The sequence below is a fragment of the Anolis sagrei genome, chromosome X, assembly GCF_037176765.1.
Source record: "Anolis sagrei isolate rAnoSag1 chromosome X, rAnoSag1.mat, whole genome shotgun sequence".
In the NCBI taxonomy this organism is placed as follows: domain Eukaryota; kingdom Metazoa; phylum Chordata; class Lepidosauria; order Squamata; family Dactyloidae; genus Anolis; species Anolis sagrei.
Window position 1 is genome coordinate 104596138 of NC_090034.1, and position 21108 is coordinate 104617245.

Below are 21108 nucleotides of genomic sequence, written 5' to 3' on the forward strand. Positions count from 1 at the left end.
GGATCTGTAGTTTGGTGAGGCTCAAGCAGCAGGCTAAAGGCCTTTCAAAACCACAAGTCCCAGGACTCCACATATATGGGAATGTTTAGGACCTGTAGTTTGGTGAGCTCAAAGCAGCAGGCTAAAGACCCTGCAAAACTATAACTCCCAGGACTCCAAACATATGGGAATGTTTGGGACCTGTATAGGAATTTTTGGGATTTGTAGTTTGGCGAGGCCAAAGCAGCAGGGAAAAGGCCTTTCAGAACTACAACTCCCAGGACTCCACACGTATGGGAATGTTTGGGACTTGTAGTTTGGTGAGGCCAAAGCAGCAGGCTAATGACCCTGCATAACTATAACTGCCAGGACTCCATACATATGGGAATGTTTGGGATCTGTATAGGAATGTTTGGGATTTGTAGTTTGACGAGGCTCAAGCAGCAGGGAAAAGGCCTTTCAAAACAACAACTCCCAGGACTCCACACATATGAGAATGTCTGGGATCTGTAGTTTGGTGAGGCCAAAGCAGCATTCTAAAGGCCTTTCCAAACCACAATTCCCAGGCCTCCACATATGTGGGAATGTTTGGGACCTGTAGTTTGGTGAGGACAAAGCAGCAGGCTAAAGACCCTGCAAAACTATAACTCTCAGGACTCCATACATATGGGAATGTTTGGCATCTGTATGGGAATGTGTGGGATTTGTAGTTTGATAAGGCCTTGCAAAATTACAACAGAATTCCATACCTATGGGAATGTTTGGGATCTGTATGGGAATGTGAGGCATTTGTAGCTAAAGGCCTTGCAAAACTACAAATTCTGGTACGTTGGCTTTGGGCAGTTCACACTCTCTCAGCTTCAGAGGCAGTCTGAGCGTTGGCTTTGGGCAGGACAGTCTCTCTCAGCCTTAGAAGTAGTTAGAGTGTTGGCTTTGGGCAGGTCACACTCTCTCAGCCTCAGAGATGGCTGGAGTGTTGGCTTTGGGCAGGACACTCTCTCTCAGCCTTAGAAGTAGTTAGTGTTGGCTTTGGGCAAGTCACACCCTGCTTTGGGCAGGACACTCTCACTCAGTCTCAGAACTGGTCAGAGCATTGGCTTTGGATAGGTCACTCTCACTCAGCCTTAGAGGTAGTTGGAGCGTTGGCTTTGGGCAGGACACACTCTCTCAGCCTAGTTGGGAGTGTTGGCTTTGGGTAGGTCACACTCAGCCTTAGAGGTGGTTGGAGTGTTGGCTTTGGGTGGGTCACACTGTCTCGGCCTCAGAGGCAGTCTGAACGTTGGCTTTGGGCAGGACAGTCTCTCTCAGCCTAGTGTTGGCTTTGGGTAGGTCACTCTCTCTCAGCCTCAGAGACAGTTGGAGTGTTGCCATTGGGTAGGTCACACTTTCTCAGCCTCAGGTGGTCAGAGCATTGGCTTTGGGCAGGACACTCTCACTCAGCCTTAGAGGTAGTTGGAGCGTTGGCTTTGGGCAGGTCACACTCTCTCAGCCTCAGGAGTGGTCAAAGCATTGGCTTTGGGCAGGACACTCTCACTTAGCCTTAGAAGTAGAGCGTTGGCTTTGGGCAGGTCACTCTCTCTCAGCCTCAGAGGTGGTCAAGAGCATTGGCTTTAGGCAAGTCACACTCTCTCAGCCTCAGAGGCAGCCTGAGCATTGGCTTTGGGCAGGTCACACCCTCTCAGCCTTAGATGGTTAGCACAGGGTTAGGACTCTTGCAGCCCAGAGTTCACACCTTGTAGTTAACCCAAAAAGATCACAAACATGTCATATGTTTCCGAAGCTTCATATTTATTGATTTCCAATAATAATCATCAGCTGCGCCATTATTCATCCGCAATTCTCGATCAGGAAAGGAATACCAAGAAGCACTTGTCCTTTTTTTATTTTCCGAACAGAGGATAAAAAGAGAAAGCAAAACGTTTTCTCGACACAATCAATCATTTCTTTAATAAACACTGTTGTCGTCGTTTTCCATACTTCACGCACACAATATATAGAGAGAGACCTCAATGTCTTCATTTATATATATATATTATATTATATTATATATTATCTTGGAATATTAGAAAAAGATAAATACATATAAAATCTGAATAAATAAGGATCTATAAATAGTTCAGGTTTTGGTTTCGCGCTTTGCCTGGCGACAAAGTAAACATGGAGGGTTTATCTCTTTTTGTTTGTTTCCTTCAGAAAAAACAATACATACACATAGGAATCCTGCAAATTACTTTGACTGACATTTATGAAAGGAAATAAAAGATGGACTTTACCCTCCTTTTCTCCCCTTTTTCGTGCGACTTATGGCCGCATCGATCGGTGACGTTCACCAGTGCAAAACTATTCACTGACGCCCAAATTTTGCTTTGTTTACATATTGCAAACTCTTCCCAAATCTTTATTTTCCCCCCTTTATGGAAGTTTGCACTGAATTAAAACAAAAGTCAAGGCAACCACAACATTCTCAAATCCTTTCGATAAAAGAGAAAGGAAGAGGAGGGTATTTATTCACAGTACGATTTTTAAAAACCAGCCATTTAATGGTAATTGGTCGCCAATTCCTCCCTCCCTCCCAAACTTTGCATAAGTTTTTCTGCCTCCGTGGAAAGGGAAAAAAACAAAAACAAAGATTATGCTACATACACTGTAAAAAAAATAAATAAGGCTGTCATGTCGAAGGCTTTCCTGGCCGGAATCACTGGGTTGTTGTAGGTTTTTTCGGGCTGTATGGCCATGGTCTAGAGGCATTCTCTCCTGACGTTTCGCCTGCATCCTAGTGAGGATGCTTGCCATAGATGCAGGCGAAACGTCAGGAGAGAATGCCTCTAGACCATGGCCATATCGCCCGAAAAAACCTACAACAACCCAATAAATAAGGCTGCCTAGTTTTCCCAAAGAGGCGTGGGTTCAATTTTGCAACGCTTAGGCACAAAAAAAGGATTCAAACGGAGAGGCGATGGTTTTCATTCCCGGCCTCTTTCAGCACAGCAAGTAGGGCGTTCCATTTTAAACTGCTATGGCTCAATGTTAGGGGTTGTAGTTTTGCAAGGCCTTGCATCTTCTTTGCAAACTCCAACTCTTTGGATTCCAAAATATTGAGCCCTGGCACTTTATGTGGTGCCAAACTGCATTCAATGCACCCAAAGAGTCCAATTTGTGTGTGTTTTCACCACGAATATGGCATTTGGAGGAAGGAGACCAGCTCTACTCTCTCACCATTTTCCATATCCAGGTTAATTCATTTTATAGGCATTTATAGTTAGGAAAACAGGGTGGATCAATGTATTGTCGAAGGCTTTCATGGCCGGAATCACTGGGTTGTTGTAGGCTTTTTCGGGCGATATGGCCATGTTCTAGAGGCATTCTCTCCTGACGTTTCGCCTTCAAGACCTCTGAGGATGCTTGCCATAGATGCAGGCGAAACGTCAGGAGAGAATGCCTCTAGAACATGGCCATATCACCCGAAAAAACCTGCATCAACCCATGGCAGATCAATCGCTGGCTTAGGCCAGGGCTGGAATGATGGAAGTCTCCAAAAGTTGCCAAACTACGTCTCCCATCAACCGAGGGCAAGGGATGCTAGGTTAGGCTCATGGAGGTGTCAAATTTCCTAGATAAGGTTGGCACAAGAGGCGCAGAAGTAAAATTCTTTGGTTTTCAAATGAGAAGATGGGACTTTTATGGCTGATTGGCAACAGACAGCCAAAATGCTCAACCATCCCGTCTCCGCGTTATCTCCAATTTCTGCTCCTCTGTCTGAACTTTTCCAAGTTTTTCTGTGTATAAGGAGATAGGAAATTGCAAATTAGCAATCTCAGTTTGCTGGTGCCAAAGGATAAAGGAAAGTCGTATGTTTTGGGAACCTAACCATTGCACCACTGTCTCCAAAAGTCTCCAAAAGTTGCCAAACTATATCTCCCATCATCCAAGGGCAAGGGATGCTAGGTTAGGCTCATGGAGATCTCAAATTTCCTAGATTAGGTTGGCATAAGAGGTGCAGTAGTAAAATTATCTGGTTTTCAAATGAGAAGATGGGACTCTTATGGCTGATTGGCAACAAACAGCCAAAATGCTCAGCCATCCCGTCTCCGCGTTATCTCCAATTTCTGCTCCTCTGTCTGAACTTTTCCAAGTTTTTCTGTGTATAAGGAGATAGGAAATTGCAAATTAGCAATCTCAGTTTGCTGGTGCCGAAGGATAAAAATAAAGTCATACATTTTGGGGACCTAACCATTGCACCACTGCGCTGGGAAGAAAAGTTTGGCCAACACGTTGGAGGAAAAGCAAGATATGGATCGTTCTTCTAAAGCCAACTACGTTGCAAACCAGAGCTATAAAACATTTTTCCTCTCTTGGGAAACAAGGTCCTGCTTAAGGCACTGAATCTCGGAGAAACACAACCAATTGGGTTTTTCTGAAAGGCACTCGAGAGACTCGTAAGGCAGGAACGTGCGATTTCGGGTCTGCCACAAAGTGCATTGCTGGGAATCAGTGTGAAAAAGACCTGCTCCGAAGATGCCGCCTGGGCATCGACCGGGAAGGATGGTTCATCCTATAGAGACATTAAATACCAAGCTAACCGGAAGAGGCCGCCTGGGCCTCAACCGGGAAGGATGGTTTATTATAGGATCGCCCGCTATAGACAAACAGGACAGCTAAAACTCAATGGGGACAGAACCCCACTCGGAGACGGCTCACTCGGAGACGGAGATCCGGTTGAAGATGGGCAAGCGGTTGGCGCCGCTTGCCGTGGGCCCGCCGGGGGCTTGTATATCGAACACGGGCGAGTCAGAGCCGCTGAGGCTGCTGGAGCTGCTGTAGGACTCGGGGTCGGAGAGGGAGTTGGAGGACGGGGTCCTTGGCAAGAGGGAGGACGGCGCAGTGGTCAGGGTCCCGGGAGCGGCGGAGAAGTAGTCTCGATGGTTCGCGAACGAGGCGGTGTTCGGGTTGGTCTTCCCGCAGCGGCAGGAGCAGCACCCTCCGGATGTCGTCCCGGAAAGTAAGGACAGAGGGTCAGAGTTCAGGTGGCCGAAGGTCGGGGAGAGGAGGTCGCCGGAGGAGGCCGGCGGAGGCGAAACTGAAGGCGCTCTGGTGAAGTTGGACGGATCGGGAATGCCGGGCAACGGGGGTGACCGGCGGGCGGCCGGCACTCCGGAGTAGCTGACGCTTTGGCGCAGGAGCTGCGGCGAGGAGGATGCAGAATGGATCTGGGCTTCCTCCGGAGAGTGGATGAAGTGGCAGCGGGCACCGTAAGGGCACGCGCCGTGGAGGTAGAACTTGTGGCACAGCTCCGTCTTGTACTTGGGGTGGCGGCTGACGGAGCGCAGCTCGGCGGACCCGTGGGCGAACTGGCACTTGGCACCGTACTTGCACTTGCCCGTCTCGCTGAAGGTGCGGCACAGCTCCGTCTTGTAGCGGGACGAGGAGGAGAGCGGCGTCGGGAAGGTCAAGGAGGGCAGGCGGAGGGGAGGGAAGCCCGGCGGAGGCGGAGGGGCGATGGCCTTGCCCTCAATGAGGCTGACCGAGCGGTCGGGGCGCAGTGGTGGGCGCCGGAGGGGGTCTCCCAGAGGGCGGAGCTGCTCCACGCTAGGGGTCCAGTGGCTGCGCAAGGGCCAAACCAGAGAAGGGTCCCCACTGCTGCTGCTGCTGTCATAAGAGGTGGCCACGTCCGAGGAGCACGCAGAGTGGCGCCGGGAGAGTTGGGGACCCGAGAAGTCCAGCTCTTCCCTCAGCGACAGGTTGAGCAGGTTCTGCAGAGGAGGAAACGGAGAGATATTAGCCACGAAAGACAAAGTCCCTAGGTTTCCAAAACAGAGGACAGCCAACCTTCCACATATCAAGAGAAGGACATTCCGCCCAACTCTCAGGCATTCTGTATTCCACTTGAGTTGGAAGGGAACCCCAGAGCTCATCCAAGCCAACCCCCTTTTGAGATGCAGAAATGCACCATCCAATCCTTCCTGACAGATGGCCATCCAGCTTCTGCTGAAACACCTCAAGAGAAGGAGATTCCACCCAACTCTCCGGCATTCTATATTCCACTTGAGTTAATAACAATAGTAATATGTTTCTTGTACAGCAGTTTGCTACAGACTTCTTGATAGATACACTGAATTCTTGATAGATACACTTGATAGATACACTGAATTCTACACTGAGTTCTTGATACACTGAATTAAGTGCTTCTAGCTATTTTTGTTGTTATAATAATATAATACATATAATATCTATAATATATTACATTATATTATATTATATATATTATATTATATTATAATATACAATAATAATATAATATAATAATATAGTAATATAATAATATAATATACAATAATATAATATAATAATATTATAATAATATAATACAATATATAATATAATATATTATATATATTATTATATTCTATTATTATTGTATATTATAATATATATAATATATTATAATATATACATATAATATAATATAATATAATACAATATACATATTATAATATACAATAATAATATAATATAATAATAATATAGTAATATAATAATATAATATAATATACAATAATAATAGAATATAATAATATTTCTGCTTCCTTGGAGACTAGGACGTGGAACAATGGCTTCAAACTACAAGAGAGGAGATTCCATCTGAACATGAGGAAGAACTTCCTGACTGTGAGAGCCGTTCAGCAGTGGAACTCTCTGCCCTGGAGTGTGGTGGAGGCTCCTTCTTTGGAAGCTTTTAAACAGAGGCTGGATGGCCATCTGTCAGGGGTGATTTGAATCCAATCTTCCTGCTTCTTGGCAGAATGGGGTTGGACTGGATGGCCCAGGAGGTCTCTTCCAACTCTTTGATTCTATGATTCTATATCTGTTCTTTGGAAATCTATCGGTCATCGAAGTCTTTCATGGCCAGAATCACTGGGTTGTTGTATGTTTCTCAGGTTATATGGCCATGTTCTCGAAGCATTCTCTCCTGGCGTTTCACCTGCATCTGTGGCAGGCATCCTCAGAGGTTGTGAGGTCCTCCCATAGATGCAGGCGAAACGTCAGGAGAGAATGCTTCTAGAACATGGCCATGTAGCCTGAAAAACCTACAACAACCCAATCTATAGGTCCTTCATCACAACTCGAGAAGACTTAGAGAAGAACACACATGGGTCCTCCAGCTTGAAAAACCTACAACAACCCGATCTATAGGTCCTTCAGCCCAAGCCGAGAAGACCTAGAGAAGAACACACATGGGTCCTCCAGCTTGAAAAACCTACAACAACCCAATCTATAGGTCCTTCAGCCCAAGCCGAGAAGACCTAGAGAAGAACACACATGGGTCCTCCAGCTTGAAAAACCTACAACAACCTGATCTATAGGTCCTTCAACCCAACCCGAGAAGACCTAGAGAAGAACACACATGGGTCCTCCAGCTTGAAAAACCTACAACAACCCAATCTATAGGTCCTTCAGCCCAAGCCGAGAAGACCTAGAGAAGAACACACATGGGTCCTCCAGCTTGAAAAACCTACAACAACCCAATCTATAGGTCCTTCAGCCCAAGCCGAGAAGACCTAGAGAAGAACACACATGGGTCCTCCAGCTTGAAAAACCTACAACAACCTGATCTATAGGTCCTTCAACCCAACCCGAGAAGACCTAGAGAAGAACACACATAGGTCCTACAATATGAGTCCGTTTCAGCATACAAAGCACTTTTGCATCGTCGCAACCAGGCCTTTTGTCTGGACTACAACTCCCAGCATCTCCTAGCCTTTCTCCAGCATTGTCCAACCAGAAAGCTCAGGAAAGGTCTTATTTCTGACCTACAATTCCCAGCATCCCCTATGCAGTGTGTACAGAACTCTTTTCCTTGGACTACAGCACTCCATTAATAAAATAGGAAGGGAATAGAGAGAAATTGACGAAATTCCCGGTTGGTTTCGGCAAAAGCAAGCTGCCGCAGGAAACCTTGGGTCTCAACCAAGACCTCACAACCTCTGAGGATGCTTGCCATAGATGCAGGCGAAACGTCAGGAGAGAATGCTTTGACAACATGGCCATATAGCCCGAAAAAACCTACAACAACCCAACCAAGACATTAAAGTTGAATAATAATAATAATAATAATAATAATAATGCAGACTCTCAGTTCACCGGCCGATTTGTCATAGCAACTCTCGAATAAGCAGAAACTAATTTTATCCAGAATCTAGCAATTCCTCCATGGATGTTAGTTAAATTGAGAGTCAATAACAACAACAAGAAAAACAAAAACAACAAACAGTATAGTATGGTGGGGCAGTCGGCTAAACCACTGAGCTGCTGAGCTTACTGACTGAAAGGTTGGTGGTTCTAATCCAGGTAGCGGGGTGAGCTCCTGCTGTTAGCCCCAGCTTCTGCCAACCTAGCAGTTCAAAAGCATGCAAATGTGAGTAGATCAATAGGTACTGCGACTGGACTTAATGTCAAGAGGAAACCTTTACCTTTTTATAGTATGGAGTAGAATATGAGTTAGGCCTATTTCTAATAGGAGATCTCAAGCAACCGTGGGTCAACTGAGAGTCTATAATAATAATATTAATATTAATAATAATAATAATAATAATAATGTCAAGGGGAAATCTTTATCTTTTTATAGTATGGAGTATAATATGAGTTAGGCCTATTTCTAATAGGAGCTCTAATAGAGTCTATAATAATAATAATAATAATAATAATAATAATAATAATAATACAAAATAATAAAAATAATAATAATAAATAATACAAAATATTACAAAATATTACAAAATAAAAAATAAAATATGGGTTGTTGATGTTGCAATCCCAGGCTACAGCAGGATAGAAGAGAAACAACTGAAACGATACAAGATTGAACTGCACAAGCCAGTCAAGGGGGTCCCAGTGGTGATTAGCACATTGGGTGCAGTGCCTCAAGACCTTGGCCTGCACTTAAAAACAATGAGCACTGACAAAATTACCTGCCAGCTGCAAAAAGCCACCTTACTGGGATCACTGATACATCACACAATCCTAGACACTTGGGAAGGGTCCGACATGTGATCCAATACAACAGCCAGCAGTGACCTTGTTTACTGTGGATCCATCTTGTTGTGTTTCAAATAATAATAATAATAATAATAATAATAATAATAATAATAATAATACCAATACAAATAACTCTCAGTAATAATAATAATAATACCAATAACTCTCAGTAATTATTATTATTATTATACCAATATGAATAACTGTTATTATTATTATTATTATTATACAAATACGAATAACTCTGTTATTATTATTATTATACCAATACGAATAACTCTCAGTAATAATGATAATAATTATACCAATACAAATAACTCTCAGTCATTATTATTATTATACCAATACAAATAACTCTCAATAATAATAATTATTATTATACCAAAACGAATAACTCTCAGTCATTATTATTATTATTATTATACCAATATGAATAACTGTTATTATTATTATTATTATTATTATTATTATTATACCAATACAAATAACTCTGTTATTATTATTAGTAGTAGTATTATTATACCAATATGAATAACTCTCAGTCATTATTATTATTATTATTATTATTATTATTATACCAATACGAATAACTCTCAATAATAATAATTATTATTATACCAAAACGAATAACTCTCAGTCATTATTATTATTATTATTATTATTATACCAATATGAATAACTGTTGTTATTATTATTATTATTATTATACCAATACAAATAACTCTGTTATTATTATTATTAGTAGTATTATTATACCAATATGAATAACTCTCAGTCATTATTATTATTATTATTATTATTATTATTATTATACCAATACGAATAACTCTCAATAATAATAATTATTATTATACCAAAACGAATAACTCTCAGTCATTATTATTATTATTATTATTATTATTATTATTATACCAATATGAATAACTGTTGTTATTATTTTTATTATTATTATTATACCAATACAAATAACTCTGTTATTATTATTATTAGTAGTATTATTATACCAATATGAATAACTCTCAGTCATTATTATTATTATTATTATTATTATTATACCAATACGAATAACTCTCAATAATAATAATAATAATAATTGAGAGTTATTGTTTTGGTATAATAATAATTATTATTATTGAGAGTTATTCGTATTGGTATAATAATAATAATAATAATAATAATGACTGAGAGTTATTCATATTGGTATAATAATACTACTACTAATAATAATAACAGAGTTATTTGTATTGGAATAATAATAATAATAATAATAACAGTTATTCATATTGGTATAATAATAATAATAATAATGACTGAGAGTTATTCGTTTTGGTATAATAATAATTATTATTATTGAGAGTTATTTGTAATATATAATAATAATAATAATAATAATAATAATAATAATAATTACTCTTATTATTCCAATACGAATAATTCCCAGTTATCATTATTATTATTAATTATTATTAATTATTATTATTATTAATTCTGGCTTATGTACCCTCCCCATTTGCACCCCCTTCGATGTCCTTCTGGTCTCCGAAATGTCGCAGCCGAAAGGGGTTAAACCCAAAAGCCAGGCTTCTCTAAACCAAACAACCGCAGGGAGAGAAAAGGGATGAGGTCAGGTCTTTTAATATCATCGCCTTGCCGGTGTTATTTTTGAAGGCGTTCATCCTGGTGGGGCTGCAAAACCCACACCGCAGAGCCAGGAAGGCAGGGCGGAGGTGGCGCATACAGGCGCCCCATTGCATCACTGGGGTATGTTGTGCATGTGTGTGTGCACATATATATATACACACACAGATGTACATATATATGGGAGACACTTTGGGTCCCAGTCCTGGGAAAAATGTGGGGAATAAATATATAATAATAGTATTATTATTATTATTATTATTATTATTGGGTTGTTGTAGGTTTTTTTCCGTCTAGAGGCATTTTCTCCTCACGTTTCGCCTGCATCTATGGCAAGCATCCTCAGAGGTAGTGAGGTCCTCTAGAAGCATTCTCTCCTGACGTTTCGCCTACATCTATGGCAAGCATCCTCAGAGGTAGTGAGGTCTGTTGGAACTAGAAAAAAGAGTTTATATATCTGTGGAATGAGCAGGGTGAGACAAAGGACTCTTGTCTGTTGGAGCTAGGTGTGAATGTTTCAACTGACCACCTTGATTAGCATATAATGGCCTGGCAGTGCCTGGGACAATCTTTTGTTGAGAGGTGATTAGATGTCCTTGTTTGTTTCCTCTCTGTTGTTTTGCTGTTACAATTTTAGAGTTTTGGTTTTTTTCCATCTACAGGCATTATCTCCTGATGTTTCACCTGCATCTATGCCAAGCATCCTCAGAGGTAGTGAGGTCCTCTAGAAGCATTCTCTCCTGACGTTTCGCCTGCATCTATGGCAAGCATCCTCAGAGGTAGTGAGGTCCTCTAGAAGCATTCTCTCCTGACGTTTTGCCTGCATCTATGGCAAGCATCCTCAGAGGGAGTGAGGTCTGTTGGAACTAGGGAAAAGAGTTTATATATCTGTGGAATGACCAGGGTGGGACAAAGGACTCTTGTCTGCTGGAGCTAAGTGTGAATGTTTCAACTGATCACCTTGATTAGTGTATTGTCGAAGGCTTTCATGGCCAGAATCACTGGGTTGTTGTAGCTTTTTTCGGGCTATATGGCCATGTTCTAGAGGCATTCTCTCCTGACGTTTCGCCTGCATCTATGGCAAGCAACCTCAGAGGTAGTGAGGTCTGTTGGAAGTAGGAAAAAAGGGTTTATATATCTGTGGAATGACCAGGGTGGGACAAAGGACTCTTGTCTCTTGGAACTAGATGTGAATGTTTCAACTGACCATCTTGATGGCCTGGCAGTGCCTGGAGCAATCTTTTGTTGAGAGGTGATTAGATGTCCTTGTTTGTTTCCTCTCTGTTGTTGTGCTGTTCTAATTTTAGAGTTTTTTTAAATACTGGTAGCCAGATTTTGTTCATTTTCATGGTTTCCTCCTTTCTGTTGAAATTGTCCACATGCTTCTTGTGGATTTCAATGGTTTCGCTGTGTAGTCTGAGATTGGTCCAGCATTTCTGTGTTCTCAGATAATACGCTGTGTCCAGGTTAGTTCATCAGGTGGCTGACTTCTCTGGTTGAAGTAGTCTGCAGTGCCTTTCATGGTCATCTAATCACCTCTCAACAAAAGATTGCCCCAGGCACTGCCAGGCCATTATATGCTAATCAAGGTGGTCAGCTGAAACATTCACACCTAGCTCCAGCAGACAAGAGTCCTTTGTCCCACCCTGGTCATTCCACAGATATATAAACCCTTTTTCCTAGTTCCAACAGACCTCACTACCTCTGAGGATGCTTGCCATAGATGCAGGCGAAACGTCAGGAGAAAATGCTTCTAGAACATGGCCATATAGCCCGAAAAAACCTACAACAACCCTTTCGAATCGAAGGACGTCCAGCCCAAGGATGCCATAGACATTTAAGAGGGCGAGTTGGGAGAAGCAACCGGTTTGTGACGCGGCGACAGGAAAAACCTGTCTGTCACAATATTCCATATGAACCAGGCTGTCGTAAGAGATGACAGGCAGCGTTCTGCTTGTCCAACTTCCTAGGGTTCCCAAGGATGATGGGATTTAGTGTCTTCTCCATTCTCCACTCAAAACAAATTCAATTTCCTAGGGTTTTAAAAGGAATAATGGGATTTAGAGTCTTTCTGTTGTCTGCTGAAAATAAATTCACCTTCCTATGTGTTTTAGAGAGATGATGGGATTTAGAGTCTTATCTGTTCACCACCCAAAACAAGATCCACTTCCTAGGGTTTGTAAGGGGATGATGGGATTTAGAGTCTTATCTGTTCTCCACTCAAAACAAGATCCACTTCCTGGGATTTGTAAGGGGATGATGGGATTTAGAGTCTTTCTGTTCTCCACTCAACAGATCAACATCATAGGGTTTTCTTTTAAGGGGATGATGGGATTTAGAGTCTTATCTGTCCTCCACTGAACACACGTTCAACTTCCTAGGGCTTTTTAATGGGGATGATGGGATTTATAATCTTGTTTAAGATCAACTTCCTAGGGTTTTTAAGGGGATGATGGGATTTAGAGTCTTTCTGTTGTCCACTCAAAACAAGACCAACTTTCTAGGGTTTTAAAGGAGATGATGGGATTTAGTCTTACCTGCCCGCCACTGAAAACAAGTTCATAGGGTTTTAAGGGGACGATGGGGTTTAGAGTCCTCCTCTGAACACATGTCCAACTTCCTAGGGCTTTTTAATTGGGATGATGGGATTTATAGTCTTTCTGGCCTCCACTCGACAGATCAACTTCACAGGGTTTTCTTTTAAGGGGATGATGGGATTTGGAGTTTTAATGGGGATGACAGGATTTAGTCTTGTCTGTTCTCCACTGAAAACATGCTCCTTTTGAATGGATGATGGGATTTGGAGTGTTTTAATGGGAATGACGGAATTTAGTCTTGTCTGTCCTCCACTGAAAGCATGCTCCTTTTAAATGGATGATGGGATTTGGAGTATTTTAATGGGGATGATGGGATCTAGTCTTGTCTGTTCTCCATTGAAAACATGCTCCCTTTAAACGGATGATGGGATTTGGAGTATTTTAATGGGGATCACGGGATTTAGTCTTGTCTGTCCTCCACTGAAAACATGCTCCTTTTGAATGGATGATGGGATTTGGAATATTTTAATGGGCACGACGGAATTTAGTCTTGTCTGTCCTCCACTGAAAACACGCTCCCTTTAAATGGATGATGGGATTTGGAGTGTTTTAATGGGGATGATGGGATTTAGTCTTGTCCTCCACTGAAAACACGCTCCCTTTAAATAGTGGATGGGATTTGGAGTATTTTAATGGGGATGACAGGATTTAGTCTTGTCCGTTCTCTACTGAAAACACGTTCCCTTTAAAGCGATGATGGGATTTAGAGTCTTAACCAGTCTTGTCCGGTCTCCACTGAAAAAACCTTCCCTTTGAAGGGACGATGGGATTTGGAGTCTTAACCATTCTCCAATGACCTTCCTAAAGGTTTCTTTAGAGACCATGGGATTTGGAGTGTTACCTATTTCCCTTTGAAGGGATGATGGGATTTGGAGTCTTAACCATTCTCCAATGAGCTTCCTAAGGTTTCTTTAGAGACGATGGGATTTGGAGTGTTACCTATTTCCCTTTGAAGGGATGATGGGATTTGGAGTCTTAACCATTCTCCAATGAGCTTCCTAAGGTTTCTTTAGAGACGATGGGATTTGGAGTGTTTCCTATTCTCTGCCCAAAACATATGAAACTTTTAAAGGGAAAATGTTCCCTTTGAAGGGACGATGGGTTTTGGAGTCTTAACCATTCTCCAATGACCTTCTTAAGGTTTCTTTAGAGACGATGAGATTTGGAGTGTTACCTGTTCTCTGCCTAAAAGGGACGATGGCATTTAGTGTTGTTTGTTACGGGATCACATTACCCATTATCCACTGAAAACATGTTCAACCTTTTTGTAAAGACGGTATTGAGGATGATGGGATTTGGAGTGTTACCTGTTCTCTGCCCAAAACATATTAAACTTTTAAAGGGATGATGGCATTTAGAGCGTTGTTTGTTACGGGATCACATTACCCATTATCCACCCAAAACATGTTCAAACTTATAGGTTTTTTTTGTAAAGACGGTATTGGGGATGATGGGATTTGGAGTGTTACCTGTTCTCTGCCCAAAACATATGAAACTTTTTAAGGGATGATGGCATTTAGAGCATTGTTTGTTACGGGATCACATTACCCATTATCCACTGAAAACATGTTCCACCTTATATAGGATTTTTTGTACAGACGGTATTGGGGATGATGGGATTTAGAGTGCTAACCCATTACCTGTTGAAAATGTGGGGATTTTTAAGACGGATGATGGGATTTGGAGTGTTACCTGTTCTCTACCCAAAACATTTGGCATTTAGAGTGTTGTTTGTTACGGGATCACATTACCCATTATCCATTGAAAACATGTTTCACTTTATATAGGGTTTTTTGTAAAGACGGTATTGGGGATGATGGGATTTAGAGTGCTAACCCATTCCCTGCTGAAAATGTGGGGATTTTTCAGAAGGAAGATGGGATTTGGAGTGTTGCTTTGCTGGAAAACATGCCCATTATTATGAGGCTGAACATGTTTTCAGTGGATAATGGGTTATGTGATGCCTTTTCAGGTGTTTGCTCTTGATTAAATAGGATTTGCAAGTTTTTTGGATGGAGAAATTATTTTTATGATGCAACCAAGGGAGGAAAGAGGGGAAAAGACCCCAGAGAGACCCATTGCGAAACCTTGCAAGGCGGCCTTGAATGCGAGCGAGCCAACGAACGAACGAACGAACAAGGGCCGGCTTGTTTCTCGAGCAGAAAACATTCTCGAGGAGGAAAAAATACGAAATGCGGTTTGCTCCAGGAAGTCGGCCGAGGCCCCGGGTTGGAGTAAACAGGAAGAGACCGGCTTTTTGGGGGGACCGAGCCCGGAAAACCACCGCCTTTGCAAATATGTTCCTCTATATCGCTCTATCTTTCTCTGTATGTACAAAGAACACGCAGATTTGCATTTCTGAACCAACCGCCGGATTTCCAGAAACCGGTCCGGTTTCATTTTCCTGGAAATTGCCTTCCCAATGGCTTGCTATATATATATATATATATATATTGTACACACAACAGATTGGCATCTACACTGCGGAATTAATGCGGTTCTGTACCACTCTGAATTGTGGCGTCTCTATAGGACGAAATCCTGGGAGTTGTAGTTTTAGCTATATATATATTCAGGGTTTTTTTGCACACACAAAAGATTGGCATCTACACTGCGGAATTAATTCAGTTCTGTACCACTTTGAATTGCAATGGCTCAATAGGATGGAATGCTGGGAGTTGTAGTTTGACTGTCCTGCCTACAGCTTTGAGTCTCCTTATGGAGGAAAAAAGTGGGGAATATAATACGTAATACAGGGTTAGTCAAAATGAATAGGCCAATAAGAATATTAATTGTACCCGAATTGGCCTATTCATTTTGACTAACCCTGTATAATAAATAAGCAAAATAATACTAAAAATATAATAAATAATATAATAAATTAGCATAATAATAATAGATTATAAATATAGTGAACTTAAATATAATAAATAGTAAATAATAATAGAATAATGACAAATATAACAAATAATGATAATATTATAAATATAATACCAAATACAATACATTAAATATAATAATAAATATAATAAATTGGCATAATAATAAGTTATGAATATAACAAATATAATAAACTTAAATATAATAATATTAAATAATAATAATAATAATAAATAGAATAATGACAAATATAACATATAATCTTAATATAACAATAAATATAATACCAAATATAATACATTAAATATAATAAATATAATAAATTGGCATAATAATAATAAATTATGAATATAACAAATATAGCAAACTTAAATATAATAATAATATAATAACAAATAAAATAATCATAATATAATAAAAATATAATACATTAGCAAAATAATAAGTTATGAATATAACAAATATAATAAAATTAAATATAAAAATAATAAATAGTAAATAATAATAGAATAATGACAAATATAATAAATAAGCATAATATAATAATATAATAAAAATATAATAAATAAGCATAATACTTTATGAATATAACAAATATAATATACTTAAATATAATAATAATAAATAAGTAAATAATAAATAGAATGATAAATAAAATAATCATAATATAATAATAAATATAATACAAATATAATACATTAGCAAAATAATAAGTTATGAATATAACAAATATAATAAACTTAAATATAATAATTAGTAAATAATAATAAATAGAATGACAAATAAAATAATCATAATATAATAATAAATATAATAATATAATATATTAGGATAATAATAAATTATGAAAACAAATATAATAAACTTAAATATAATAATACTTAGTAAATAATAATAAATAGAATAATGGCAAATATAATAAATAATCATAATATAATAATTATTATAAATACTAATATAATACATTAGCATAATAATAATTATAAAAAATATAATAAACTTAAATATAACAAAAATAGTAAATAATAAATAGAACAATGACAAATATAATAAATAAGCATAAAAATATAATAAAATAATAAAATAATGACAAATATAATAAATAAGCATAATATAATAAATATAATAACAAATATTACAAAATAGCATAATAATACATTATGATGTATTATTTAGGTGAGCCCTTAGTGAAACTACAACTCCCAAGATTCCATATCCATTGAGCTAGGGCAGTTTAAAGTGGCGCCAAACGGCATTCATTCCATAAATGTAGACGGACCCCAGGCCCCAAAAGCTGCTAAAATGAACCAGGGCAATCAACCAGGTTCCTTTGGAAAACTACAGTTCCCATAATCGCCGAGTCTAAAGGAATCGTATTTGACTTTACAGATCACAGCCAAAGTTGCTTTCTTGGACAGCAGTTCCCAGAATCCCCGGCAGTGTTGATATACAGAAAGCTAAGCTCCTTCCTTGAACAACCAAGACTGAAGAAACCCAACCTCAACTGGCAACTGGGAGTTCTAGTTTTCAAAGTACTGCAACTGAATAGAAACAAATGGAAAGATGGGCCTGGAAGTGAAAGAAAGTTGGGAGGAAAAAAACAAACATTTCTTGGGATGACAAACCCCAGAATCCACCTCTGTCTTGGGAATCTGGGATCTGTAGTTTTCTAAAGGAGTATTTCTCTCCCTCCCAGTCTAAAAAACTCTGCTGGGAGATGTAGTTTCAACTATCTTCATAAACAATTAGAAATACAGCAAAGATTCACACATACACGCCATCAAAAACTTTGGAGGCTCTTTTCCTTGGACTACAAACCCCAGAATCCTGGGCTACATAGGATTCTGGGAACTGTAATTAAAAGGGAAGTAATCTATGATAATTAAAAGGAAAAGCTCAGATCTGGAAGCAAGAAAAATGATTTTTTTCAGGAGGGGAAAGGAAACCCTGTCTTGGACTTCAAGACCCATTATCCAGGCAGGAAATGGGGATGGTGGGATTTGTAGTCCAAGAAAGAGCCAGGATTCTGAGAATGGAAAGCTTTTGGGAAGGAAATAATCCTTTCCTTGGACTACGGAAACCCTTCCTTGGATTCCCAAGTCCCATAAGCCATGGCATGAAATTGAGATGCTGGGATTTGTAGTCCAAGAAAGAGATGGGATTCTGATTATGGAAAGCTTTTGGGAGGGAAATAATCCATTCCTTGGACTACGGAAACCCTTCCTTGGACTCCCAAGTCCCATAAGCCATGGCAGGAAATGAGAGTGATGGGATTTGTAGTCTGAGAAACAGACGGGATTCTTAGGCTGGAAAGCATTTTGGGGGGTGGGTGGGAATCCCTTTCTTGGACTCCTTTTGGGGGGGGGATAATCCTTGAAACCCTTCATTGGACTCCAAGTCCCATAATACATGGCAGGAAATTGTTATGGGATTTGTAGTCCAAGAAAGAGTTAGGATTCTGTGGATGGGGGGTGGGTAGGAATCCCTTTCTTGGACTTTTTTGGGGTGAAATAATCCTTTCCTTGGACTATGGAAACCCTTCATTGGATTCAAAGTCCCATAATACATGGCAGGAAATGAGTATGATGGGATTTGTAGTCCAAGAAAAAGTTGGTATTCTGAGGATGGAAAGCTTTTTTGGGAGGGGGGAGGAAATAATCCCTTTCTTGGAGTACAGAAACCCTTTCTTGGACTCCAAGTCCCATAATCCATGGCAAGAAATTGGAATGATGGGATCTGTAGTCGAATGGGGAGATTATTCTGAGAATGGCAAACTTGATAGGGGAAAATATATGAAATTCTGTGGATGGAAAGATTTGGGGGGGGGGGAGGAAATAATCCCTTTCTTGGAGTACAGAAACCCTTCCTTGGACTCCAAGTCCCATAACCCATGGCAAGAAACTGGAATGATGGGATGTGTAGTCGAATAGAGAGGTTATTCTGAGAATGGCAAACTTGGTAAGGGAAAAATATATGGAAAAAAACATGATTCGGACTTTAAGACCATGAATCCGGGGGGATGATGGGATTTGTAGTCCAAAAAAAAGAGGATGGAAAGCTATTTTTGGAGGAAAACAAACCTTTCCTTCAGACTCCAAGGAGGAATAAAGGGGAGTATGGGCCTTGGGCGGACTTTAAGACCCAGAATCCGGGGAGAATGGGAGATGATGGGATTTGTAGTTTGTTTGGAGGAAAACAAACCTTTCTTTGAGACTCCAAGGAGGAATAAAGGGGAGGATGGGCCTTGGGCGGACTTTAAGACCCAGAATCCGGGAGGAATGGGAGATGATGGGATTTGTAGTCCAAAAAAGGGGATGGAAAGCTATTTTTGGAGGAAAACAAACCTTTCCTTGAGACTCCAAGGAGGAATAAAGGGGAGGATGGGCCTTGGGCGGACTTTAAGACCCAGAATCCGGGAGGAATGGGAGATGATGGGATTTGTAGTCCAAAAAAGGGGATGGAAAGCTATTTTTGGAGGAAAACAAACCTTTCCTTAAGACTCCAAGGAGGAATAAAGGGGAGGATGGGCCTTGGGGTGCAAGAAGGGAAAGCACTGACCTCGTAGAGGGTATTGACGTCCAGAATGGAACTCATCCCGCTTTCGTCGCGCAACAGCTGTCCTGGGCAAGGGGGGGCGAGTGGTGGGTTCCAAGGCAGCCCCCTTTGCTTTTTCCCTGGGCTGGTTTCAATTGGGGCAACCGAGCAGGAGTCGGGTTATTTATCAAACCCGGATGGACTCCTCCCCCGAAAGGGAGGGAGGGAGGACAATGAGCTCATGGGGGAGCCTGCGCGTGTGGACACGCCCCCAATCCGGATTAAAGCCAGTTTGGTCATGGGAGGGGCCGGCAGGGAAAGGGAAGGAAGGAAGGAAGAGGCCCAGAGAGAGAGGGAGAGAGAGGCTGGGCTTCAGTGGCTTGGGAAACAAGGCTATGTTTCACCCCAGTCCACTTTGATTCCAATTGAATTCCTTTCTCTTGGGATTTATAGTTCACCTACAATCAAAGAACAATCTGAACTCCACCAATGATGGAATTGGACCAAACTTGGCACACAGTTCTCCCATGACCAACAGAAAATACTGGAAGGGTTTGGTAGGCATTGACCTTGACGTTTGGGAGTTGTAGTTGCTGGGATTTGTAGTTCACCTACAATCAAAGAGCATTCTGAACCCCACCAAAGATGGAATTGGACCAAACTTGGCACACAGAACTCTCATAACCAACAGGAAATACTGGAAGGATTTGGTGGGCATTGACCTTGACGTTTGGGAGTTGTAGTTGCTGGGATTTATAGCTCACCTACAAACAAAGAGTATTCTGAACCTCACCAGTGATTGAATTGGACCAAGCTTGGCACACAGGACTCCCATGACCAACAGGAAGTACTGGAAGGGTCTGAAGGGCATTGAACTTGAGTTTGAGAGTTGTAGTTGCTGGGATTTATAGTTCACCTACAATCAAAGAGCATTCTGAACCCCACCAATGATGGAATTGGATCAAACATGGCACACAGAACTCCCATGACCAACAGAAAACATTGGAAGGGTTTGGTGGGAATTGAGCTTGAGTTTGGGAGTTGTAGTTCACCTACTTCCAGGGAGCACTGTGGACTCAAACAATTATGGATCTGGACCAAACTTGGCACAAATAGTCAATATGACCAAATGTGAGCACTGGTGGAGTTTGGGGGAAATAGACCTTGACGTTTGGAAGTTGTAGTTGCTGGGATTTATAGTTCACCTACAATCAAAGAGCATTCTGAACCCCACCAACGATGGAATTGGACCAAACTTGGCACACAGGACTCCCATGACCAACAGAAGATACTGGAAGGGGTTGGTAGGCATTGACCTTGACGTTTGGGAGTTGTAGTTCACCTACATCCAGAGAGCACTGTGGACTCAAACAATTATGGATCCGGACCAAACTTGGTACAAATACTCAATATGCCCAAATGTGAACACTGGTGGAGATTGGGGAAA

General features: G+C 40.6%; 1 protein-coding gene across 1 annotated transcript; it reads right to left on the reverse strand.

The window, feature by feature from the left end:
* Positions 1 to 3625: 3625 nt before the first annotated feature.
* On the reverse strand, positions 3626 to 19850 carry LOC137094977 (mRNA decay activator protein ZFP36-like). Its single transcript, XM_067461072.1, has 2 exons — positions 19686 to 19850; positions 3626 to 5729 (listed from the first exon to the last, which is right to left on the reverse strand). Exons 1-2 carry the CDS (start codon positions 19719 to 19721, stop codon positions 4674 to 4676), a joined length of 1092 nt encoding a protein of 363 aa, XP_067317173.1. The 5' UTR covers positions 19722 to 19850; the 3' UTR covers positions 3626 to 4673.
* Positions 19851 to 21108: the final 1258 nt, after the last annotated feature.